This window comes from Panthera tigris, chromosome B3 (genome assembly GCF_018350195.1).
Source record: "Panthera tigris isolate Pti1 chromosome B3, P.tigris_Pti1_mat1.1, whole genome shotgun sequence".
Lineage (NCBI taxonomy): Eukaryota > Metazoa > Chordata > Mammalia > Carnivora > Felidae > Panthera > Panthera tigris.
Window position 1 is genome coordinate 106,476,942 of NC_056665.1, and position 26,963 is coordinate 106,503,904.

Sequence of the window (26,963 nt, forward strand, 5' to 3'; positions counted from 1 at the left end):
CTTTATTATGGGAGCCCCAGGGCACTAATACAATCTTCTCCCCACTGTGGTGCTGGTATATCTGTGTCAGTACCTATTCAGTCCCATAAAGGGTTTTTGGTTTTGGTTTTTGTTTTGTTTTACCATCACTGGATTGCAATCAGGTTCTCTCTGCAATGCTTGCAGCCAAGTTCATTCATCGGAGATCATCAGAAGGGAAATCTTTGAATGCTGGAAAAGGAAACCTAGGATTAAAAAATAGGTTTAAAAAATAGTCTGATCGTAAAAGTCTCATTAAAAATATATCTTAACCATAAATGGGCTTAAAGTTGCCATTTACACTTTAACCACCCACCCCATTAGAGGGGGCTCTCCCTTCTAGCCATACTCATTCTGTAGCAATAATTCCCACCTTAGAATCCCTGGGGATGACGCTTAGGGAAATGTATTTTTTAAAAGTTTTCCAAATGATTTTGATAGTCAGCTGGTTTTCTGTAATAAAATGCCATTATTTAATTAGATTTGAAAATATAGCCTGATTACAATAAGAAGCAAATTTAGATCCGAAAGAAGTAAAGTATATGCACTAGCTTCCTGTTGCTGCTTTACAAATTGCAAATTTGCTTTACTATTGCAAGTTATCAGAAACTCAATGGCTTCAAACAGTGTAAATGTATTATCTTACAGTTCTGGAGATCAGAAATTGTAAGATCTCCCTACAGCACCATGTTCCTTCTGGAAGCTCTAGGGAGGAATCCGTTTGCTTGCCTTTTCCCTCTTCTAGAGATACGCGTGACCCTTTCTTCATATCATTCTGACTTCTGCTTCCATCATCACATCCTTCTCTGACTCTGCTCCTCCTGATTCACTCCTACAAGGACACTTATGATTACACTAGACCTCAGGCTATCCATGATAATCTTCCTATCTCAATATCCTTTTTTTTTTTTTTTTTTTAAAGTTTATCTGTTGAATTGGGGTGGGAAGCAGAGAGAGAATCCTGATCAGACTTGCATTGCCAGTGAGGAGTCCTATGTAGAGCTCGAATCCACGAACTGTGAGATCACAGCCTGAGCCAAAATCAAGAGTCAGACGCTCAGCCAACTGAGCAACACAGGCACCCCCCCCCACCTCCATATTCTTTTTTTTTTTTTTAATGTTTATTTATTTTTGACAGAGAGAGACAGAGCATGAGTGGGGGAGGGGCAGAGAGAGAGAGAGGGAGACACAGAATCAGAAGCAGGCTCCAGGCTCTGAGCTGTCAGCACAGAGCCCCACTCGGGGCTCAGACTTACAGACCGCGAGGTCATGACGGTCGCTCAACCGACTGAGCCACCCAGGCGCCCTCTCAATATTCTTAATTTAATAACATTTGCAAAGTTCCTTTTGCCATGTAACGTAACATATTTGCATGTTCCAGGGATTAGAGGTGAACATTTTGGTGGAGCCATTTTTCTGTTCACCACACTGTGAGAGTATTTGCTTTAAAACACACACACACACACACACACACACACACACACACACACACACACAGAATTAAAGAATTATAATTGTAAGATGTTAATGGTCCACACCCTCCCTATTTACAATTCTGGACTCTTTAGGCCTATTGCAGCTTGCAGACTGCCCTCTGTACACTCTAGTTTTCAATTAAGAAAATTATTAGTAACACATTTGGAATAAACTTGCTAGTATTTGAATGTCTTTGGAAAACAAGAGAATATAATCTTTCCTAACCCATTCCAGTTTCCAAAATTGTAGACTTCCTGGGCTTGGGACATTACAGGATTTCTCTAATCACTCCAAAAGATGTTAAATTTTAGGGGCGCTTGGGTGGCTCAGTCGGTTAAGCTAGGACTACGTCTCAGGTCATGATCTCACAGTTCCTGAGTTTGAGCCCCATGTCGGGCTCTGTGCTGACAGCTCAGAGCCTGGAGCCTGCTTTGGATTCTGTGTTTGCCTCTCTCTCTGCCCCTCCCCTGCTTGTACTCTGTTTCTCTCTCTCTCAAAAATAAGTAAACATTTAAAAAAATTTCTTTAAGATGTTAAATTTTCAAAAATGTTTCAAGATGAAACTTGTTTTTATTCACCATAACTTGAAGCAAATGTACCATATATATTTAGGGATGTATAAAGAACAATGTTGCAAAAAAATTTTTAAGTATCATTGTAATATTGCTAGGGGTAGAGTAGAAATCATGGGCTTCAATGCTATATTAGTTATCTATTGTTGCTTTCAAATTACCCCCAAACCTTTGTGGCTTAAAGCAACAAACACATGATACCTCACAATTTCTGGTCAGTTATCTGGGGGTGGCTTAGCTGGGTTTTCTGGCTCAAGGTTCCTCAAGGGTCCTCTGGCACAGTGTACAATCAAAGTGTTGGCCAGAGCTGCTGTGACCTGAAGGCTCAACTGGGGATGGATCCCCTTCCGAGCTCATTCATGCTCTTGTTGGCAGGATTCAGTTTCTCCCAGGCTGTTGGACCAAGGGCCTCAGTTCCTCACTTGCTCTTGGCTGGAGGCAGCCTCTAGGTCCCAGCCAAATGGACCTCTCTGTGGAGAAGACAGCTCACATCATGCCAGCTTCCTTCATCAGCACAAACAAGCTGGAATGGAAAGAGAGAGTTCCAGCAAGACAGAAACCACAGTCATTTGCAACTTAATCTTGGAGGTAACATCATTACTTTTGCCACATTCTGTTTGTTAGAAAGGACTCACTAGGTCCAGCCCACACTCAAGGGGAAGGAATTACAATGTGATGTGGATAGCAGGAGGTGGGGATCATTGTGGCCATCTTAGAAGGCTGTCTACTTTAGATGCTATGGATCCTCCTGTTCTATTGCTTTATGACCACCTACCCCCTTTTCCCTTATTCTGGCTGCCAGTCACACTGGGTTTGTCATGATTACTACAGGAATGGATGCAACTAGCTTTTCAAAATGACCCTGTCGTTTCTAATATGTTTTTAGATGTCGACTTCCAACTGTGTGCATAATGTTAAACCTCTGAGATCACTGCCTTCCAGCCCAGATTCCAAACTTCCTCCAGCTCATCCTTCCAAAAGGCTTATCAAATCCTATCATTTCCCTATCGAATCTTGCATGGCTTACCGGTATCCTTCTATAAAACTTCAATATAGCATATAGGCACCTCAGTTCCTAAGCTGAGGCCCACCTCTCCCCCATAATTTTTTACTGCATTACTCTCCTTTCCAAACAAAATAACCAGGCACTATTAAATTATTTGAAATTGCTTGATAACTTCATATGTTTTTGCCCAATATTGTGTGCAAAATGTTATTTCTGCTTGGCGTGCTTGGGTGGCTCAGTCATTTGAGTGTCTGACTCTTAATTTTGGCCCAGGTCATGATCCCAGGGTTGTGGGATTGAGCCCTGCATTGGGCTCTGTGCTGAGTGAGGAGCCTGCTTAGGATTCTCTTTCCCTATCTCTCTCTTTCTCTCTCTCCCTCTGCCCTTCCCTCACTCACACATGCTCTCTGTCTCTCTCTAAAAATGAAAAAAAAAAATTTTTTTTTAATGTCATTTCTGCCTGAAATCTATCCTCTGTCCCTGCCCCTTCACACTACAAACAACTTTCTTCACTAACTCTCCTCAACTTTTCACCTTCTGTCTTCCACTTGGTCAGAAAGCCACTGCCTCATGTTTTACATATTGTTACAATTCCATCCCACTCCCAGGTACAAAAATACATTCCGGTTGTCATTCACTCTGTAATAAATCTCCTTAATATGTAGTAGTATAAAATAATTATTTATTATGTTAATGGATCTGTGGGACAGGAATTTGGGCCAGATGGAGTGGGGATGATTTCTCTCTGGCCCACATTGTCTAGGGCATCAACTGGAAGACCCAAAGTCTAGGGATAACTTGATGACTGTGTACTGAAGTCAGATGAAGTCTTATTCATGACTGATGGCTGATGCTTGCAGTTAGCTTGGACCTTAGCTGGGGCTGTGCAATGACTTCTGACACCAACTACCCAGAGTTGGGCCAAAATGCACAGGTTAAGTGCACAGTCATCCACAAGATTTCCCTCACCTCAGACACCAGCCACATGTTTGGGGTCTTTAGGCCACCTTCACTTCTGACCAGCTGTCTAAATTCAGAGGTTCTCAGTACTCCTCAGGTTAAATCATTGATTTGTATAACTTATAGAACTCAGGAAAGTGCTATTCTTATGACTAATTTAAAGGGTACAAATCAGAACTAACCAAAGGGAGAGACAAATGAGGTGAGGTCTGGGAAGGTTCCGGATATGAAGCTTCCTTTGTCCTTTCCCTGTGGAGCTACAGCATGTCACTCTCCTAGCACATCGATATATGATAATATACAGAATATTGTCCACCATGGAAGCTTACCCAAACTTCAGTGTCCTGAGGTTTTTTTGTTTTGTGTTGTGTTTTTATTTTTGTTAAGTTTTTATTTATTTTTGAGAGAGAGAGAGAGACAGAGAGACAGAGAGACAGAGCGCCAGCGGGGGAGGGGCAGAGAGCGAGGGAGACACAGATTTGGAAGCAGGTTCCAGGCTCTGAGCTGTCAGCACAGAGCCTGATGGGGGACGCGAAATCACGAACTGAAAGTTCATGACCTGAGCCAAAGTTGGATGCTTAACCGACAGAGCTACCCAGGTGCCCCACAGTGTCCAGAGTTTTAATTAGGGTTCCATTACATAGACATAATTGACTAAATCGCTGACCATGTGACTCAGTCTCCAGCTGGCGCACCGCCACCCCCACCCCCATCTCATAAGTTGGGTTAATATCACCCAATTCAAAACCCCAAACTTCTAGTCACATGACTGGTCTTTCAGGCATAGGCATCTTCTATCTTGAGTCATCACATTTGTTTGAATTACCTAAGGTCCCACATTAGTCAGCCTATCAGCATAAACTATCAGGGAACAGGATGAATAACAAAGATACTCCTATCACTTGGGACATTCCAAGGTTTTAAGGGCTGCTTCCCAGGAACTGGGGAGAAAGGCCAAATTCTTTATTGCACAGGTTGTCAACTAAAACACCTACACATGGCTTCTACTCACAACATGGTAGTATGGTTTCAAGGGCAAATGTTCTGAAAGAGAGAAAACCATATGGAAACCATATTGCCTTTTAAGACCTAGCTGTGGGAGTGATGCGGTGTTGTGTCAATCATATTCTATTGGTTGAGGCAGTTTTAAAGACTTACCTAAGATCAGGGGTGCCTGGGTGGCTCAGTCGGTTAAGTATCTGACTTTGGCTCAGGTCATGATCTCACAGTTTGTGAGTTCAGGCCCTGCATTGGGCTCTGTGCTGACAGCTCAGAACTTGGAGCCTGCTTCAGATTCTATGTCTCCTTCTCTGTTTGCCCCTCTCCCTGTAATAGGAAAAGAGGATAAAATAGGCAGAGAGGGAAGGATTAGAACCTGAGGTCCCTGGGTGGGGAAAAAACACATATTTTGGAACAATGCTGGGAGTGTTGGACCACACCAAACTCCCTCAGGCTTAAGGTTCCTCTTAAGAATGTAACAGATCCCACCTACTCCCCCTCAGGTTTCCCTCAGGAATTTGAGAAAGACCTAAGTGTGGCCATAGACCACTCCTCATACAATGAAAATGAGCCAATCAGGAATGGACAGCCCAGCACTTAGAGCTATCAAGGCAATAAGGGTGGATCCTGAGAAGGAACAAGGGGGGCTGACCAGAACCTTATAAAGCAAGGACCCTTGCCTATAGTCTTGGGCATTCACTTTTGAATGTGCCCTTTCTATACAGAGAGCTTTCCTACTATTCTTCCTTTTTAATCTTACACTCTTTTTTTTTTTTTTTAATTTTTTTTTTTCAACGCTTTTTATTTTTATTTTTGGGACAGAGAGAGACAGAGCATGAACGGGGGAGGGGCAGAGAGAGAGGGAGACACAGAATCGGAAACAGGCTCCAGGCTCCGAGCCATCAGCCCAGAGCCTGACGCGGGGCTCGAACTCACGGACCGCGAGATCGTGACCTGGCTGAAGTCGGACGCCCAACCGACTGCGCCACCCAGGCGCCCCTTTAATTTTATACTCTTAATAAACTTTTGCCTACTGCTCATTTCGTGTCCACCTCTTCATTCTTTGAAGCGGCGAGACAATGAATCCTGGGTATTGTGGTAAAAAATCCTGCAACACCCCGCTCACGCTCTGTCTCTCTCTCTCTCTCAAAAATAAATAAACATAAAAAATAAATAAAAATAGAAAAAATAAAGACTTACCTAAGATCAATGGGAAAAGATATAAATTGTCTCCCATCTTTTGATGGAAGAATGGCAAGGTTTGGAAAAGGAGAGGTAGACCTAGACCTAGAAATATGATAAGGGTCCTTTTGGAGGGGGGTATTTATTTTGAGAGGGGGAGAGAGAGAGAGAGAGAGAGAGAGAGAGAGAGAGAGAGAAAGAAAATATCCCAAGCAGGCTCCCCACTGTCAGCACAGAGTCTGATGCAGAGCTCAAACCCATGAACCACGAGATCATGACCCGAGCAAAGTTGGATGCTTAACCAACTGAGCCACCCAGGTGCCCCTGATAAGGGTCTTTTTTGAAAAATAAAATCTGACCTAACCGTCCAAGGCTAAAGTCCTCCCGGAGGCTTACAATGTCTTTGACAATTCAGTCTCATACTTTTCATTCCTGGTATCTAATGGCCTCTTCACACTTAGCTTCCAATCCAGTTAAGACAGTCATGCCCATCTCAAAACTTTCCCCTCTGAAAAGTCCCCTCCAAATGCAAATCCAACCTATCCTTCAAGGAGTAGCCCTATTGTGACTCTAGGAGCCAGAGAAAATTCCCATTTAAATCAGTGTAACAAAACAGAGAATTCATTGCCTCTAGAAACTAAACAATCCAGAGAAGGGGCTATCTCTGTACATGCCCCTAGAAGCTCTAAACTCTCATCATTCTTCCTGCTAACAATCATAGAGGAACAGGATGGCTTTCCTCTAAGGACTCCCAAACAATTCCTAGGATTTACTCCAATTTGTCCACGTAGGTCATGTGTCCAACCCTTCACCAGATTCTGGGGTCAAATAAAGGAATTATACTGTGAGGAAGAAGCAGTTCCTTCTTAAGAAATGTGCATTACTGTTACCAGAATATGGAAGAGATAGAAGCCCAATTCCAGAGTCCAGTTCCAATTTCATTGCTAGAGTAGTGGAATGTTAAAGATGGAAGGAACTGTAAAGATTATTTGATTCAACACCTTCCTTTTACATATGTGAAAATTTGAAATTCAAAAAAGATGAAATGACTTGCCTAAGTTGCACTTGGTGGCATAGCATCAGAGCCAAGACTGAAACCCTGGGTTCTGATTCCCCAGGCCAGAGGGTCCTTGTATAACCTGATGTCTTAATAGATGCCAAGATTATATTTTAAACTGTAGTTTCATGTTATAAAAAACAGCAAAAGTTGGAGTCACATGGGATTCACATTCTATCCACTCACTTGCTCTGTGAATTTGGACAAGTGACTTAAGCCTTCTGAGCTTCCATTTCTCATCTGTGAAATACAGTAATGACAGCTACCTTGAAGGAATATTGTTGAGATTCAATTAGATAGTGCAGAGATAAAGATTCTAGCAAAAAAGGAAGTGCCCAATAAATGGTAGTCATTATTTTTATCTCTTGCTATGTTTAATGGGATTTGACACATACTGTGTTTTTTATTTTGAACTTGGTGTTTGACTAACAATTCTTTCCATAGGTGTGGGGGTTGTGATTTATGTCTTCTAGAGCATTTTATCCAGTCAGTGAAAGTTCTTGTCCTTAACAGCCTTCAGACAAATATTAATAACCAAAAAGGATGTATCTAATCCAACTTAGATAGAATTACAAAGAGCATATCATGGACTTTTAAACACCCTTTTGTAACATTGCTTTTGGGAATCTAGGCGTAGGAAGCAGAAATTTTATTTGTTATCAGTTCCATGTGTTTCTGTATTTTAGCTTTTGCTTTTGAATTCATGCAGGACTGACATGTGATGATGACTTTAGTGATGACAATCCAAATAGTCTAACTGCCTTTAAGGCAATGTTTATGGGTACATAACCCAGATATGATACACATGACTCACCAGGCCATATAAATCACTGGTATTTTATATCAGGCCAAGATTTTTTTTTGGCATCCCATGTTTCAAGTACTCACATTGTTCCCTTTAACCTTTCCATGCTTTTGTTGTGATTGACAACACAAAAGAGTTTTGTATGTCTTGCCTACTTGGATAAAGGTCAGTAATTTTACTGACCCCTCCCCAGGACACGTACATGTGGCTCTTTAGAACTAAAGATTCATTCACATATTTTATTAAATATTTATTTCAAGAACTTATGATTTCTATAAAATATAATTTAAATAACAAATTATTTCTAACAGGTATTTCTAATAGAATGGATATGACATATATCAGAGTCTGGTAAATTGGAGGTTTGCGCTACATTACATCAACTATTATTTGCATCCTTTTCCATTTTTAATGGATTTGACAGATAGGATCTTCATCTGTACTTAGTTTGGAATGATGGATTATTTTCCCAGTAGTAGATGCTTATGATTTATACCATCTAGTGCACAGGCTGAATTTGGCACTATAGGCAGAAATTGTTGTTTGGTCATCAATGCAGAGACTACAGATTCTACAATTGTAATATAATAGCCTTAATAATTTTTATTATGAAATATTTCTTGGGTATCTATAATGTACAAGTTATAAGATTATTAAGCGTAAAATTAGTCATGATCCTTTTCCAAGGGCCTATTCTAGGTTTACTTTGAAAACTACCTATATATGACCATTACATTAAAGGAAGAAAACTGTAGTAAATAAGATTAAGCATGTGAAGTGTTTGTATTTCTTTCATTGGTCCATGAGCAAGACTGAAACTAGGTATGGCTATGGAAGAAGTAGAATTCATCTTTAATTTTATTGAGGTCTTTGCCAAATTCCTTTGTAAATTTCTTTTCCCCTATCCCACTAATGCATGTCCATGGAACTTGCTTCCCAAGTATTAAAATTTGACTATTCAAAAGATCTAAAAACTTTCATATTAAGATGTAAATGTCCGCCATAGGTAAGGACACCTAAACTATCATTCTCACTGGATAGCACAAGGTATAAATAATTAGTCGAATTTTAGTCTTCAGCCTTCAGATGTGTGTTGGGAAAGTATCAAGGGGAGAGAGAGAGGGTAATGAGGTTCTTGGAGAATATTTTTGAGGGCACTAAGTATTCACCTGAAATTGAACCACTTAAATGGGTGTCTGTCTTACCTACTCTTAATTTGGCCTTTCCTACAAGGTACTTCTTGCAACATTTCACTATACTTACCAAGAAAGGTTACATGATGAGTCATTGGCAAAAATATCTAAGTATAGTTCTCAGAAAATGAAAACATAAGCTCCAGTAACAAGAGCTCTCTAAAAGACCATATTCCTATCACCAAAATGTAATCATTCTATGCCATTTAAAGCTGAAACTAATTTCACTTCCTCTTTAAGGATTTATGAAACTGACATGAAAGGATTTTTCTACTTCCACTTTTGCTTTTCTAAAATCTCTTCTCCATATTGCAACCAGAGCAAAACGCAAATCAGATCACATCATCCCCCTGCATAAAAACCTCCAGCGGTTTTCCATCACACTTAAAATAAAATCAAAATCCTTAACTGTGGCCTATAGGTACCCTGACTACATAGCACTCTTTCCCGCCTTGACTGTGCCCCAGACATCCCTGAGTTCTGTCTGTTCCTTGACATGTCAAGATCACCCCCACCCCAGGGCCTTTGCTCTTGCTTGGGTCTTCCCTTAGATTTTTACATGGTGGCTTCCTCTGTGATTCAGGCCTGCCCAGCTGCCACCTCCTCTAACAGGATTTCTTTCACCAATTGGTATAAAGTAACCTCTCCTTTGCCCCCTCTCCCATACTACTTGCCTACATCATACTTTGCTCCACATCCATTATTTATTCCTCTGTAATGATCTTGTTTGTTTTCTATTAATCCCAAGTAAGGTCTATGAAAACTGCCCCTCCTCTTCACCATAAGATCCCTCTAGGTGGGTGCCTGGGGGTTCAGTCGAAAAAAAAAAAAAAAGATCCCTAGCCTCTAGAGCAGTAGCTGGCATTTTCAAGTTACTCAATATCTATTGATTAAATAAAATGCATGGTGACTCAAGTCTATAGTATAAAAATTACAAATACCATAACATATGTTATATATTCTATATATATGCATATAGTTTTATATATATAACATATATAGTTTCATACACACACACACACACACACACATACATAAAATCTAGGGTTTGGAGTCAGTCTTTTAAAGCAATATAAGAACAATCCAGGGTTTAGGTTCGGAACCAAATGGTTACCTCTGGTATAGATGACATGAAGTGAAACTCACATAAAAAGGGTCAGCAGTGGTGGGATTGGCAGAACAGTCCAGCAGGCCTCAGTAAGCCAAAGGGCTAGAAGTCAAAACAAGCCTTCAAGAGAACAGTTTTAGCCCTGCAAGGGACAAGTCTATATGAACCTAACTAGGCCTATGGAAGAGATAAAATATTGCACAGCAGGTGTCAAATCATTTACAATGTATTATTATTAAAAATATCACATTATGTGCTTTAAAGTAACAGTTACATTTTCTTGTGTGTCTGCACACCATGGTATCAGGCAATGTGGTAGGTTCTTTCTGTGCAAGATCTCATCTGTTTCTGCAAGGCGATTATTCCATGTCCTGATGAAGAAACCAAGACTAAGAGAGGTTAATAACTTGTCCACAAGATAGAGCAGAGATAGACTTTGGGATATCCTCTTTGGCTCTAATATGTTTAAAGTATTTAAAAATGATTGTTTTGAATATCTTCAAAATGAATAAATATGCTCTCCTCCTCCACAGTTTTCACCATGGTCTGTTGGGTCATACCCAGCCTGATCTCACACTTATGGATCTGTCTGGCCTCTACCATAGACTCTAGAGTTCTCTCTCTCTCTCTCTCTCTCTCTCTCTCTCTCCCTCTTTCTCTGTATGTCTCTCTCTATCTCTATCTCTTTTTTTTTTTTTTCATGCACAGAGCCTGACGTGGGGCTAGAACTCACAAACTGCAAGATCATGACCTAAGCCAAAGTTGAAGACTGAGCCACCCAGGCACCCCTAGAGTTTTCAGTCTCTGATGCTAATCTGAATTCTTCCTTCTATGGGCTGCTTCTCTACAAAGAGGCCTCTGCCATGTTTGTACCAATAACAGGTTGAGAATGTTCTCCAAGGACCCCCTGAGTGGGGGTCAAAGGCCGTTATGCTGGCTTTTATCTTATTAAGTGGGTTTTATAAATAATCAGCCAAAAAGAAAGGAGAGAGTCTTCCACGAAGGGAAGAGAGAAGTTTTCCTTGAATGGAAAGAGCAGGAGAATGGAATTGGTGACAGTTGGAAGCAAAACTCTAAGAAATAAAGCTCTAGTTTGTCTAGAGCTTTCAAGAAAAGGCATAGCAACATCTCTGCATCAATCCCTCTCAAGCTTTAAATGACTTAACTTTTCAATTACTGCTTTTACTACCCAATTAGAAACACTTTTATGAAACAAGAAAGAGATGAAAAATGAATCAACATACTGAACAAATCCTTCAACTATTAAAGAATAAGATAAGTATACATCTCATCTTGTAGCTTTTCTAAAGGCAAAGGATGTATTTTGGTAGCAAGCACCTTATTAAGTACTTACTAGGTGTCAAGGATGTCCAGGTCTTCTGCAGTATTGAGCTGCTCTTAACTACAAATAACTGAATACAAAAATAAGAGTGGCTTAAACAATGAGAAATATTTATTATCCACCCCTGTCCCCAAATAGATTCCCAAGGTAGGCAATTGCAGGGAGGGCTCAATGGCTCAACAATGTGCAGGACCCAACCCTTGTCATCATTCACCTCCTCCCTGTTACACTGGTTCTTTGCAAGATGGCTCAGAAGTTCCAGGCTCAGACATAAACGTAACAGCTTATGGTTGAAGAAGGCATTTTCTCTTGGGTGACTCTTATTATTAGGGAGAGTAATCTTTCCCAGATCCATCTCCCAAGCCTTTTCCCTGGGTTCCGTTGGTTAGAATTGTGTCACATACCCATGCCTTAAGCCAGTGCTTCCCAATTTTTTCACATCATGACACAAATAAGAAAGATAATGGTTTGTTTGTTTTAATGTTTTACTTATTTTTTTTATTTTTTTAATGTTTATTTGAGAGAGAGAGACAGAGACAGAGACAGAGTGTGAGTAAGGGAGGGGCAGAGAGAGAGACAGACAGACAGAATCTGAAGCAGGCTCCAGGCTCTGAGCTGTCAGTGCAGAGCCCAATACAGGGGTCAAGGTCACAAACCGTGAGATCATGACCTGAGCCGAAGTCGGACACTTAACCGACTGAGCCACCCAGGTGCCCTGGAAGATTATGGTTTTTATGACATACAGGGGTACCTGAGTGAGGTTGCTTGTGGCCAGACAAGACAGTCTCAGGTTTCAGTAGTTGACCCTTACTGGAATATTCCAAAGGCATAAGGGATCAATACTGTGTCACATCTCTAACCCATTCAATACATACCAGTGTGTGCTGGCACATAGATTGGGACACTGTGCTCTAGACTACAAGACAGACTGAGAGAGCATTATCCATACACAAACTGTAGTGGGAGAAGGATCTACCAGTGAGAAGGAAAAAGGACATGGTGGTCAAGGGTGCCTCATCTATTCTAAATCTTACAATACAATGAGAAGAAGTGTACTTGACCTTTGAACAACACGGGATTGAACTGCGTGTGTCCACTTTTTCGCAGAATTTTTACAGTACAGTACTATAAATGTATTTCCCCTTCCTTACGATTTTCTTACTAACATTTTCTTTTCTCTGGCTTATTGTAATGATACAGTATATAATATATATAATATACAAAATATGTGTTAATATGTGTTTTGTGTTATTGGTAAGGCTTCTGATCAACTGTAGGCTATTAGTTGAGTTTTTGGTGAATCAAAAGTTATAGGCAGATTCTCAACTGTACAAGGGGTCAGCATCCCTAAATCCCTGCCATGTCCAAGGGGTTTGAACATGGAGAATGAAATTGAGGCTAATAATTTAAATGACTTGCTTAAGGTCACAGAGCCAGTAAGTGGCCCAGTTGGCACAGTGGATGAGAACCAGTGGAATGCTGGTAAATGTGTAACAATCAGCTTTTCCAAATGTAGTTCTGACATGCCTGTTGGTTAATATTTAAGATAAAACTGAAACAGCAAACGTGTATGGGGACTTACTTTGTCAATGATCTGAGTAGCTCTAGTACAGAACTGGATGTTGTGTACCAGTCACCATGTAACAGCTATAGACATAATATGCTTTGTATTTGTCTTTATTTATTTATTTATTTATTTATTAGTTAGTTAGTTACTGAGTGAGAGAGAGAATGCTCCCACACACAATCAGGGGAGGGACAGAGGGAGACCCTTAAGAGAGAACCTTAAGAGTGTTCTACTCCCAGCTCAGAGCCCCACATGGAGCTCAGTCTCACAATCCATGAGATCATGACCTGAGCTGAAATCAAGAGCCAGACACTTAACCAAGTGAGCTGCCCAGGTGCCCACAACATGCTTTTTAAAGTTTAATCTGCATTGACAGTTTCTCTGTCACTTAAGTCTAGACAATCAACAAAGTGATAAGTTAAGTCCTGAATGGTGGCACTTGCTGATTTCCATGGTGTAAATACTCCTTTCATAGCCAATTTCAAGCCACTAAAGTGAAGTCACTGAATAGAGCAGTGAGAAGAGATGTGCAGTAACACATTACAGAGAATTTTCACCACACAGACACAAGACAGGTAACCTCAAGAGCACAGATAATAATAAGCTACATTAAAATAATTTGGAAGTGGTGAGTTTTTAATACACATTATCTTTGCTTAAATTTTATTTACTTTGAAGTTTTATATAATTTAATTTTTAATAATGGCTTTATTTAACAAACTACTGGCAAACTCCTTGAAAATCTAAGTGTGCTCTCAATGCTAGTATAAGCCAGCTCCACACACCGCTGTTGACTCTAAGCCCATACACTTTCCACTGAGTCTCCTTGCTGCCTTTATTACTGGCATGTAAAAGCTAGAGATGATCTGTAGGATGCAGGGGAAAATCTGGGTACCAGCCATTACTTCCGGTGCCCCTGTATTGCTGCTACTGGACACTTCGTTTTCTCCTATGGAGAAGGATGAGAACAACAGTCCTTGCCCTGCCTACGCACAAGGGATGTTGTGAGGATTAAACTGGTTGGTCTAAGTGAGAGTGCTTTGAAAACTGCAGAGCCAGATACAGAAAAAAGTCTTTATTATGCTTGTCATTTCATCACTGGTGTTCAACCAGGCCACCATCAGTAAGGATACAAAATGGAGGGAGGGGGGCACCTTGGTGGCTCAGATGGTTATGCATCTGACTCTTAATTTTGGCTTAGGTCATGATCTCATGGTTTGTGAGTTCAACCCCCCACATCAGCCTCTGTGCTGACAGTGTAGAGATCCTGCTCGGGATTCTCTCTGCTCGCATGTGTGTTCTCTCAAAAATAAACATGAAAAAAAAAAAAAAAGGATGCAAAATGTGTTGCAGCTTTCAAAGATATGGTTTGAGATCCTCTATAATGCCTACCATAGACAGTAAACCCAGAAAAACTGTTTCTGAGAAGTCCAAATTTTTGCTAGTCTTCACTTACTGAGAGTAGCTATCTATATTGGGAGAAAAGAGATTCTTTTTACTCATTTCTAGCTGTTGTTGGATTGTCTGAGGGGATCTCTCCCTGGGGGTATAGAATGCTTCTTATTTTTAATTATTGAATAAAGATCTTTTGATTTTGTAATTTTGATTTTTCAAGCTGCTTTCCTTTTGGGGCCACACAAATTCACTAAGTTATTTTGTATGGGTCATGCCCCTCTGCTGAAGGTGGTTTCTACGTGAATTTGATTAAGTATCCCAAATATCCCAAGTTGAAATTCTAAACTTGATTGCCTTTTTAAAAAATGTATACCTTACGCTTGCTGAACTTCTCTTTGGCCTGTAGACAACTTTTCTGCCAGAGTCTTCCCACATCAGGCCCTTTGCCTATGCTGACCCCTCTGCCAAGAAAGCTTTCCCTTGATTCTTTGCAAAGTTAACTCCTCCTCATCCTTTAGCTCAAATGCTACCTTCTTACAAAGGTCTTCTCTGAAGACCTGTTTCAAATCATCTCCCCAATCTGTTTTCTTCATAGCACTGATCACAATCTTAATTTCCTTATTTGTTTGCTTTTGTGTCTATATCCCTGATTATAATATCAGATCTTTGAGGGCTAGGACTTTGCCCATTCATATCCTTATCTACTTCCAGCCTAGCATACCATAACTATCTGTTGAACAAATGAATTTGTCTGAAAGGATCCACACCAATGTTGTGGAGCTGTGGCCATATACAGTTCTCTGGAGGTGATAGCCTCCTCTAAAGACTCTCCAAGGCTTGGCCTGTGGTGTTCATGGTGGCCTGCACTTCCCTCAAAAGGCCTAGGAGGAGTCACAGTGGCAACACAAGACTGCTGGCTCCAGTCTGCTCCACCCTAATGGAGCTGCCTCAGTGATGTCACACAGGGCAGGATTCTCTAATCCTTCTCATTCTGTGACAGTCCTTTAAAGACCTAAGTGTTTCATGACTTGACATGGTGCAAGGGGAGGGGGACGATGGAGAAAATAGGACCAGGGTGGGGGGTACACCCCCCACCAACAAAATTAGTTTAGGGGCTCTATCCACCGATTTGTACTGCTTCAGGAGGAAGTGCGTAGCAGAGGCTGTAATTTGGGCTAAGATAAGAAAAAGTGAGAAGAGAAGAATGGGGAAAAGAAGGGCAAAGGGGATCAAAAAAGAACAGAAGAAAGGGAGAAGAGTGATGAGAAAAGAGAGAAGAGGAAGACATATGAAGAGGATATATGTGAGAAAGAAACACGGAACAGGTAATGAAGGTGGAGGAGGAAGAGTTGGATCTCATTCTGCTCGACTTTGTGACTCTTGAGAAGTGAGTGACTGACTTCAGTGGGAAAGGATGGATGGCTGAGGCGAGGGGAATTCTCAGGTGCTTCCTAGAGGGGTCACTTAAAGGGCGACCCTTATTTTGAGAGGCCCAAGCCAGGATGTCTCATGGGTGACTCTCCTGGGTGGATTCACAATAGTAATTTGGGAACAAGTGATTTAACCTTCACTTTAAATTACGATTGTGGAGGGAAAGAAGAGAGAGTGTTATTGTTAACCAGATTGAGCTTCAGACTCCTCACCTCGGCCCCCACCCCCATCCTCACCGCATGCCTCCCAATTACTAGGCCAATCACATACAGTTAAATTCAGGACTTGAAAGCCAATCTTTCAGAAAACCTTCCTCTTTGGTAATTGTAATGTAAACAGATTTCTGACGCAGAGTAGGATTGTGTTGTACCTATAAAAATTACTAAAAAACAATTATGGGAATATATGCTCACTGATGTTTCACAGAAACTCACTATGAACATCCCAAATTTGTGTAGGAGGCCCAAGCAAAGCCTTGTAGTTCAAACAAAAAGAAAACTTTTAACTCTCTTTTTTCAATGTCCTTTCCTCCCTTCTAAATAGTTGGGTTTTGCCCATAGCATATTTAGGAAACATAATATTTAGTATAATAATAATAAGGAGGGGGATATTATAAGATCGAGCATATTTATTCAGACAATACTAAGATATCTTTGTTCCAAACTTTAAAATGTTAGCTTATAAACCATGAGTTTCCTAGTTCATACCAAAATGTCCCTGCAGGCTGTATCCAGAAATAAGAAATAGTAGGAAGGTACAACTTTATCAGCAGTCTGTGGTACACTGTGCAGCCTTCTTCAAAATCTCTTTATGCTCATATTTTCTATTTTTCTGCCTCTTCTGCTATAATTGACCCAGATTCTCCTCCAAGTGTAGAACAGAGAGAAGAAAGATATGGGAGCCTGAACGAAGGAAGCAGAAAGATAGGAAAGCCCTTCAAGTTCACTGTGGTCCACTACTGCCATTGGCTGTCCGGGCTCTGCCTTATGAATAAGAAAATTTGTTTTCCAACGGCACTTCAAATGGTGGTTGCCACATGGGCTTTTCAGTTTCAGAATGGTAATGAGTCCACTAGCATGCAAATCATGCTGTTACTTGTCTGAAGTATTAAGGATTTCAATACAGAACAGTTTCAAAGATCTTTGATCTAATTTCCTTTTTTTTTTTTTTTTTTTTTGGCAAGTGTATGGAGAAGCAATTAGGAAATGTGTCCTCAGATGATACTGGGACCAAATGCATAAGTGAATTTTATTTTCACGTTGTATACCTGGAAAAGATCCATTGTCATCTTATTCTAAGAAATTCGAACACCATAGATATTGGGTAGAGTGACTTTTGGGTTCCTTGAAGAATGGGCCTCCCAGGGACTATTTGGTGATACTGTTTTATCCTGTTGTCAGGTTCCAGGCCTAAACGTGAAAGGAACAGAAACTTCCTCAAAAAAAGTCATGTAGAAAAAATTGGAAATGCCTTTCACAGCTTCAAAAACAGCTAAGTGTTCGTTGAATGACAAAAAGAAAAAATAGATTGCTTTTTGATCTAGGAGGTGTGGGGCAAAGTGGTTTTAGGAGATAGTAAGCAGCAATGTAAAAATTGCTACAGTGAGTTCCTCAGATAAAAACGGATAGGACTCATCACCTACTAACCTTTTTATTGGCCAGAACACAATTTGGTTAATATTTTCAGGTGTTCTTTTTAAAGTACCTGCCTCCTACACTGAACTATTTGGTTTTTCTTTGTATATACAAGAGCATCTTTTAAAAACGCGGATCTTGCTTTTAAACTTCTCTTTCAGCAAATGTGGTATAGGTCAAATCCCTGAACAGGTTAAGCCTCTGACAAGAAAGGGAAAGGCACCCCAGCCAATGGGAACTCGTGCTGGTGATGTACTGCTCCCAGTTCTGATTCATTGGCCGCCTAGGGTTTGTCATTCTATCCCGGCGTCTGCAAACAGCGTGGGTCGGTTTTCCGTAGGCCAGCTAGCTAAACTGGATTGTGGCCGCCTGCATGTGCAGTTTCAATTAGGTTCAGTTGATCTCTAACTCTTAACAGAAACAGCTGTTACGTTTCTGATTATCCTCCAGATTTTGAAAAATCTTTAGTTCCTTAAACCTCGCTGGAGGTCGTAGGAGGTCCCCTGTGACAGAATCACGTGACTGTCTAACATGTGCAAATAAATACAATGTGGAATCTGATGACCTACAGATGCAAAACCTGCCAGAAACTCAGAGCATGTGCCCCGTGTATCGGTTGCATTCGCGTGTGAATGGGTGGTTGTAGGGTGTTGCTGCCCTTCGGGACTCGAGGTGTGTTGTAGCAGAAGCACCTGCGTGGGGCTCCCAGGGTCACTGGTGAGGGTGGCTTAGAGCCCAGGGGGAGGGGGTCTGGCCGCAGCCTGTATCCAACAGTGCGTTTAAACCACAGCAGCGAGGCGGCAACCAGGCCGCGACTGCGCCGGAAAGAGGTGGTCCTCGGTGCTCAGAGAACGGCGTCTCTGCAGGGAGTGGGGTGTGTATTTAAGACAAGTGGAAGCGCCGGGGCGGGAGGAGCCGACGCCCTAAGGGGGAGCTTCCCGAGTCCCGGCTGGACAGACTGTCGGGCTTGGAGAAGCTCTCGACGGCCGGGGCGCCTTACACTCACACACTCTGTCCAGCCCCCAACGCCGGGGGCATAACGACCCCAGTGCCGGTTCTGATCCGGCATTCGGATGCTCCGTTCGGCCTTCGCCTGGGGCCCTGGCCGCGAGGGGGCTGCGGCGAGAGAAGCAGGGTAGGGCAGTGATGTCATCTGCGGCCGCCCCTCCCCCGCCTGCCGGCCCTCGCCGCAGTTCCTGCCCAACGACATCCGGGTCTCTCCAGCTGCTCCGCCGCGCCGCAGCTGTAGCGGCCGCTGAGCCGCCGGGGCGGGGCTGACAGAGGAGTCGGGGAGGGGCCGCACGGCGCCGTCGTGAGCGCGCCTGCGCGGGGACGCGCTCGAGGCGGCGGTGGCGGCGGCGCTAGGGACGGGAGCGCGCGCGGGAGCGAGGGAGCAGTGGTCTCGGCGCCGGCCCGGCCCGCAGCTTCGGGTGCTCGGGCGGCTGCAGCGCCAGAACGGGTGGTTGGGGAGGGGGGGTGGGGGGGCGCCAGGCAGGTGGGGCGCGAAAGCGATGAATCTTTGGCTCTTCCTCCTCCTCCTCCGGGACCCGCTCTCCGCCTCCCGCTCCAACGCCCGGATGATCTGAGTCGCGAGGGCGCCGAGAGCCGGGGGCCCGGACGCAGCCCGGCTCCTCCCCTCCTCCGCCCCCTCCCCGGCCTGACCTGGCCGGCGGCCGCCGCGGTGACCCCCTTCCAGCCCCCTCCCCGGCCGCCGTCGCCGCCGCTGCCTTGGCCGACCAGGGACCTGCCCGCCCGCGGCTGCTCCGGGTAAGCGCGACGCTTGGGCCGAGGGCGGGCGGGCGGACGGCGCGGGCCTGCGCGGCGGCGGTGGCGGCCAGGCCTGGGCCTGGGGCCTGTAAACAAGCCGGGCGTCTGCCCGGGCGCTCCCGGGAGGAGACACGACAACTCCACCCCCTGGCCCGGCCTCCTCCCCGAAGCCGGGCGGCGGGCGGCGAGGGGTTAACGCTCCGCGAGGGCGGTGGCGGCAGGGAGGCGGGGGCGGAGTGTTGGTGGCGGCGGCGCGGGGAGGGGGCGCGACCCTCCCGCCGCCGAGGCCGGGCGGGTGTTCGTAGCCGCGACGCGGGCGAGGGCCGCAGGCCATCCTGGCTCGAGAGCGGCGGGCGGAACTTTTTTTCCGGGGCGAGGAGTGGGGCGTCGCGGCGCGCCCGCCCCCTCCCCCCCCCCCCCCCCCCCGCCCCTGCCCGCCGGGCCGCCCAGGGCTCCAACCCCTGGGAGGGAGGCCGGGAGAAAGAAGGGGGTTGGCTTCCTCTGGACCGGACTTAGCCTCGAGGCACCAAATTCTGGACGGTTTGCTTCAGGTTTATAGGGGGGCTGAGCTGAGAGTGAGGCTCTTTCTGAACTCCAGTCTGTGATGCCTCCAGTTCATTCATTATTAAGGCATCGAACAAATGCATTGGAGTAAATCACACTGATTTCTTCTCGTATTTTTAACTGTGTAAATTGGTAAAAGTTCTTAACGTCAGAGTTTGATGGTTGAGGTATGGTTCTGTTCTGCCTGTAGATTTTAAATATTTTCTTGAAAGACAGCTGACTGTGGAGAGCCTTTTAGCAACCGCAGTTTAGATACGTTTTGAACATTTCATCACCCACCTGAGGTCTTTTTCCTTCTCTCTTCTCAAGCACCGCATGGGACTTACAAATCCACAAAGGTCGTTCTTAAGTTGTCCAAAGAAATCTGTGCCGCCCCTGCCCTCCCCACTGAATTTTCTGCTAATTGGAATAATGAGCCGAATGAACTGTAAGAAGTGATTGGAAGAGTAATGGGAGGTGTAAAAATCAATGGGATATAGGTATTAGAAATTCGAAATTAAAAAAATGGTTCTGAGGAAAAAGGCTTAATCTTTTCAAACTCGCACGTTGGGATTTTAAACACAACCACTTTTTTTTTTTTTTTTAAAGATGCAAAGAGCTCTGAAGAGTCAGAGGATTTATTTATTTAAACTGTGCTCTGCTGAGCCTTCTGAGTTCCAGAGCTCACAGGAGTCCAACGGGGCTTACTCCCCAATTCCTCTCTAATTGGAACAACTTCACTTTAACAGCTTTTATCTTTTTAACATATTGGGCCTTTTACAAATACTGCATTTCTGTAACTCTTTACAGAGTAGAAAACTGATTAGAGGGATGGTGACCCACCCCACTGCCTATTTTCTAATCCTAGATGTTACCTTTGATTTAATGTTTCTTTTGTCAAAAAATTGAAGCCTAAAGTCACATCCCTGGCCTCGTGTTGTAGTTCTGTTCTTATGTATAACTCACATATATCTGAATAAACATTCAGTCATGTAGGGATGATTACTTTTAAGTTGCAAGTTGCAGCCATTAATGAGAACTTCACATGGAAGTTGCTTAAGACATTTTTGATTGGATATCCTCAAACATTTTTCACCTCAGTGAAGTAATTTTATTATGGGAGGGGTATATTAAGACCAGTAAGGTTTAGCTAGCTGTCTCAGATTGTATTTGAGAAATAACTGTGTTAAATGCTGGCGTCATCAAAATTTCTTTTTTGGTGGAAATTTACATAAATTTGTTTTCACATTCTTTTTTAAAACACAGGTTGTATTTTTTTATATTTTAGATTGGAGGGCTGAAGTGATGATCATAATTACAATATAACCTGTTGAAGGGAACACTGCGCTGGGAGATAAGAAATGTTTAGTCATGGCTGTGCTCCAAAATACCTGTGTCCATGGACAAATCCTTTAACCTTTTGAGTCTCAGCTTTTGCATATTGGTAAAGCTAAAGTGGTATACCGTATTGTCAAATGCATGCCCAGTTGTTAAATTTTTTTATTCTGTTAACATTGTCTATTCAGTATGCCTTGACCATACCAGGCATTTAGATGTTTCAGTGTTCTAAAGATGTGTGTTACTTAGAAATAAGTGTCTTAATTAAAAGAATTTTAAATTTGTGATTCTTCTTTAGGGAAGATAGTCCTGTAGGTAGGCTTTATTGATTTTTCTGTTGGGATTGGGAAGTCTAGAAAAACTCTTAGGAGAAAGAGGAAGGAAGAACTCTTAGGTTGGAGACAGGGTGGTTGAGACTATAGGCTTGAACAAGCACAGGACCCTGGGTAGTTTGATGTGAAGGGCATTATAAGAACACATTATATCTTTCTGTGGGTTCAGGCTGGGTCTTGCTATCTTGACTTGTTAATAAACCTTTGTGTGAAAATTTGTTTCCTAATACCTAACTTTTTTTCAAAGGAATCTATAGCAACATCATGTTGTCACATTGTAAACATTGCTAAACAGTTACCAAAAACTTACAGTCTTTGAATTTGTTCACATTATGCCTAGACTGTATAATGGCCAACAGAATGTGTAGCTGATTCTGGTTTAACTATGAATGTTTATTTAATAATTTAAAGACTGCCATGTCCACAGAGAGCTTATTATCCTTGAAGTGCTCACGCATGAGAGCTGGATTAATTTCTTAAGGTGTAAGTCTATGATCATGTAGAAATAATTAATTATAGGGTGATATTTTGATGATCCCCCTCCTCCTCCTTCTCCCCCCCCCCCCATGATTATCGAACTCTTGCCTGAGCACCTGCCTCTGAGTGGTACTGATTACTTTCCATCCTTAGATCAGAGAAGTGAGGCAGCCATGTAAGAAAATTGGCTCAAGTGGAGTCCTATAAGAGTTAAGCAAGAAGATAAAACAAGGTGTGGCCCTGTGAAATATGTGGACGATGGGTGAAGGGAAGGTGTGAGGCAACTGGGCAAAAGTTTGTTTCTTCTTGTACCTTGGGTAGTAATTTTATGCCAGAATGTGTTCTTACATTTCAAATAATGTTGGTGGCAAAATTTTTAAAATTCAGTTGCTTCATCTATTATTGCATTATTAACCAAGAAATTCAGTGAATTTCTATCTGGGATGACGAACTGCCCTAATATGAAAGGAGCTTGGGTTAAATGATATAAAAATCAAAAGGTTGATTGTATTCTTCTTTTGCTCTTTCTAATGTACTTCATATTACATGAGTAAAGATTTTGTATTTGATTGAGTCTCCAGAATATATTCCTTGATGATTTTGACCTTTGCAAGTCCTAGCTACTATCTATATACTACCTAGATAATCTCTTTACCTAGCTTTTCTTTTGCTGAGGCAGGTAGGAGGAGCTAGAGAAAGTAAAGGTTTAAGAGAGGTGAGCTTCTGTGTACCTTTATCTAAAATCTAATAGACTTTAGAATTTTTTAAAGAGACTGAGGGAAAAGTACTAGATGTTAATGTGTATTAATAAAGTAGACTATTGATACATGTGTTTATAAAATAAGAGATGTTTTAAACATTCCTTGAATGTGTGATGAAGAAGGGAGCTTGAGCTTTTATAATTCTTAATATGTTTATTTGGAATCCATTGACTCAGTTTATGTAGGATCTGGATTGAAAGTCATTAGAGTTTTTGTCACTGGTATGATTTAAATTAAAATCCTATGAGACCAAACTACTTCTAGATAAAGTGAATAATAAAAGCCATAGTTTATTATTTGTCAAGCTTTAATTTTCACCACAACCCTCTAACATATATGATGTTATCTCTGTTTTACAAATGAAGAAATAGACTCAGAATCTAAGTAACATGCCAGAATCAGAACTATGTAGATATAAAAGTATTTTCCAAATCTTCCTAAGTGAATTTGTCCCAATTAAATGAGCCTTCTTGTTCCTAGGAATCAAAAATTGAAAAGCTGAATGTTAACACTATGATTCAGATTAAGTCATCCATTACAAGAGTGTCTTCTGAAAACATTCAGAAGTTAAATTCATTTTGTCATTCCCCAAGTTTCAGAAGTCAACAGAGCTAGACGGTTTTATGTCTTCACCTATCATTGTTCAGATTGAGGAATGGAATCAATATTAAATTCTCAAATGGTTGGTGTCCTTAATGAAGGATTAAGGGGAATGTTTCTATGTACATACAGTCAATACAACCACATTAAAGGCTTTAGAGGGGAGAAGGTGGTAGAATTTCCTAGTGGGGTTATTTGGAGCAAGCCACTTGATTTCTCTAAGTCTTAGTTTTCTTTATTTGTCATATGGAAAAGTCTTTCTCATAAGATATTCTTGAAGATTAAATGAGATGATTGTGTAAAATACTTGACTTCTTCTACCATGAAGAAAGTACTAGATAAATAGTAGCTGCTATTGAGTTTGTGAAATCTTGAGATACAGGAATAGAGACTTACTGATTCTTTGAGCACAGTTTTAGCAGTGAATCTGAAAGCCATACTATAAGAGATTGAGTAGAGACTTTAGAAGAAGTTGTAAAGATTGTAGGCATATAGAACTTATATATATCTATAAAAGTGAAAAAGTTAAGAGGTAACGGAAGAGAGTATGATTAGATCTATTTGATTATATGAAGCTGGAGAGGTCATGGGTTTGGAGTTAGTGGTTAGGTGGGAATAGACAGTTAAACAGAGGATAAAGAATAAGAGTAATAAAGCAACCGTGAATGTTTAGACTAGAGTGATCAGTAAGTGAGGAAAGACAAGGGTTGCTATTTTGAAGAGGAGTTACAGTCTATGATTAGAAATGAGCAAGAAGATACTGCTACAGGAAAAAAATGTGAGAGAGTGAGAAAACTAAATTATTCTAATTAACCAGTTCTTGTAAAAAAAAAAAAATAGGGAGTCTTTACATAAATATATTAAGGTTTTCAGGTGGCTCCTGTGTCCTTTAAGGTTGAAAAATTGTGTTGAGATACTACAGGTCTTGTCACTTCATACCCAGACCATGGTTTCAGCACTCCAGCTGGTCTTTCCCACTTTCATCTTGTGCTGCATCTCCCTCCCCCATTCTATAAACCATTACAAACCCCGTCCTAATAAACTATTTGCACCATATTATTTCTTTGCTCAGCATACTCAGTGATTCCCTTTTCCTCCAGAATAAGGTTTAGAAATCTTTGTTGCGCTTTTGACACTTTCCATGACTGAACCTCAGGACTGATCTATTTCAGCCAAACTGGTACGCTTTCCATCTCTAGAACACACCCTGTACTTTTCTCTCAGTGGATTGTCTGTCACTCATGCTAAGTGGTAGCTTGGAATTCTTGCCCTTCCTTTTCCAGCTTTTGCTTTCCTCTGTATCAAAGCTCTTTTCTAGTATTTCCTCTCCCACAAAGCCTTCTCTGATCACAGTGTTTCATCTCTCATTTCTCTGTACTTCTATAGTAGTATCTATTGTATTATTTGTGTGGCTTTAATAGTATACTGCTAGGTGTCTGTGTTGTAATTATAATTGTTCAATTTAATTACAAATTCTGACGGGGAAAATACAATAGCTTTTTATTATCCCTGAGGCCTACCACAGGACCTTGTGGATAGTAGATACTCAGATATTTTGTAAATATTAGGCACAATCTACCTGAGAGTGGGAGTGATTGCTTTGGAGGTGGTGGAAAAAGTTAAGAGCTTTCAAGTAGTGGACATTGCTGCTTTTCTTCCTATGTATTATTTTCATTGAACCTGGATATTTAAGTGTGAAGATCATACAAATCAGAAATGTGGGAGAGTTCTTACGTTGGTGTAGAAAATTAGGTTGATTGATTCTAGACCTAATGGTTTCATTTTAATTTCCAGTTAAGGGTTAATAGGACATTCATAATCTTGCATCTCTTTCCAGAGTTATATTTGCAGATATTATGACCTAGGCAACCTTTTAACCGGAGTGGTGGAATCACAGTAATTAGATGATGTATTAGTTAAAGATGGGAGATAACTCAACTGATTTAATTTAAACCAAAATAAATGTCTAACATTATGAATAGTCTGTTCATATGAACCTTAAAGCTGAACTTTAAACCATATCAAACTGTTAAACTATTTCCAGTATTTGAAAAATGCACAGTAAAATTTCCTTTATTGAATTTTAAAATGAATAATTTTATATAGACAGTCTGTGGCTGCTTAGACTCCTTTATTGAGGTATGATACTAATGAGACCAGAATCATAAATTTGATTCTTTGTGTACCTTTTAGGTTTTTCTAGCTTTAACATTAGCTACTAACAATGATAGCTAATATTGGGCAGTATGCCAGGCATTATCATAGAAAATTTTTAATTACTATCTCATTAAATCTTCATATTTCTGTATATGAGGTAGATACTACTGTTAGTTGTATCTTAACAGATGAGGAAATTGAGACAGGTTAAGTTACTTGTTCAGTTTCACAGCTAGTAACAGAAGCTAAACACATGTCCTTGGACTTCTCATAGTTGTTATATATATGCAGTTTTATTGCTTCTGCTAAAAGAAATTGTTGGCAGTTGTGATGGTTTAGAAAATCTTTGATTATACTGGGGTGCCTGAGCGGCTCAGTCGGTTAAGCATCCAGTTCTTAAAAAAAAAAATTTTTTTTTGACGTTCATTTATTTTTGAGAGAGAGACAGCGTTGCGGGGGGAGTGGGGGAGGAGAGGCAGAGAGAGGGAGAAACAGAACCTGAAACAGGCTCCTGGCTCCAGGCTGTCAGCACACAGCCCGACGTGGGGCTCGAACTCACAAGCTGTGAGATCATGACCTGAGCTGAAGTCAGATGTTTAACCAACTGAGCCACCTACGTGCCCTCATTAAGCATCCAACTCTTGATTTCAGCTCAGGTCATGATCTCACAGTTCGCGGGATCGAGCCCCACATCGGGCTCTGCACTAACAGTGCTGAGCCTGCTTGGGATTCTCTCTTTCCTTCTCTATCTGCTCTTCCCCTGCTCATGCACGCGCTCTCTCTTTTTCTCTCTAAATAAATAGATACAAAGAAAGTATTTGATTTTGAAGCTTATAACTACATTTCCATCATACTCAGTGAGTGGACCTTGTGATTGAGCTGGGATCTGAGGTAGACGTGTACACTAAATTTGAAAAGTATAGTGTCATATGTCACATCATGTCAGCTCTCTTTAGAGCTTTTTACCAAGTACTTGGGCCACTGGCTGGCTCACGTCCATGGAGTATGTGACCTTTGATGTCTGGATTGTGAGTTTGAGCCCCACTGTTGGATGTGAAGATTACTTAAAAATAAAATCTTTTTTTAAAAAAGGAGCTTTTTACCAAGAACTATTAAACTTTGTTATATAAAAAGAATATAAGATAAAGGCATAATATAACTGGTACCACAAGCCACATGCAATTTTACCTTACTTATGTTCACTACTTTGCAACCCACTGACATGATTTCATCATTCCTTTAT

The 26,963-nt window shown here is 41.6% G+C and overlaps 1 protein-coding gene across 3 annotated transcripts in view; it reads left to right on the forward strand.

Annotated features, from left to right (window-relative positions):
- Nucleotides 1–15,685: 15,685 nt before the first annotated feature.
- PPM1A (protein phosphatase, Mg2+/Mn2+ dependent 1A) overlaps nucleotides 15,686–26,963 on the forward strand; it is a 49,140-nt gene continuing 37,862 nt past the window's right edge. Inside the window, exons 1-2 of one of the 3 annotated variants that reach the window (XM_042989823.1) lie at nucleotides 15,686–16,005; nucleotides 17,512–17,601. In XM_042989823.1, coding sequence (XP_042845757.1) covers nucleotides 15,714–16,005; nucleotides 17,512–17,601 — 382 coding nt within the window. In that variant the 5' untranslated portion in view covers nucleotides 15,686–15,713. Of the gene's footprint in view, nucleotides 16,006–17,511; nucleotides 17,602–19,436; nucleotides 19,513–26,963 lie in introns of those variants that run through there. The other 2 variants (XM_042989824.1, XM_042989825.1) reach the window with 2 other exon arrangements.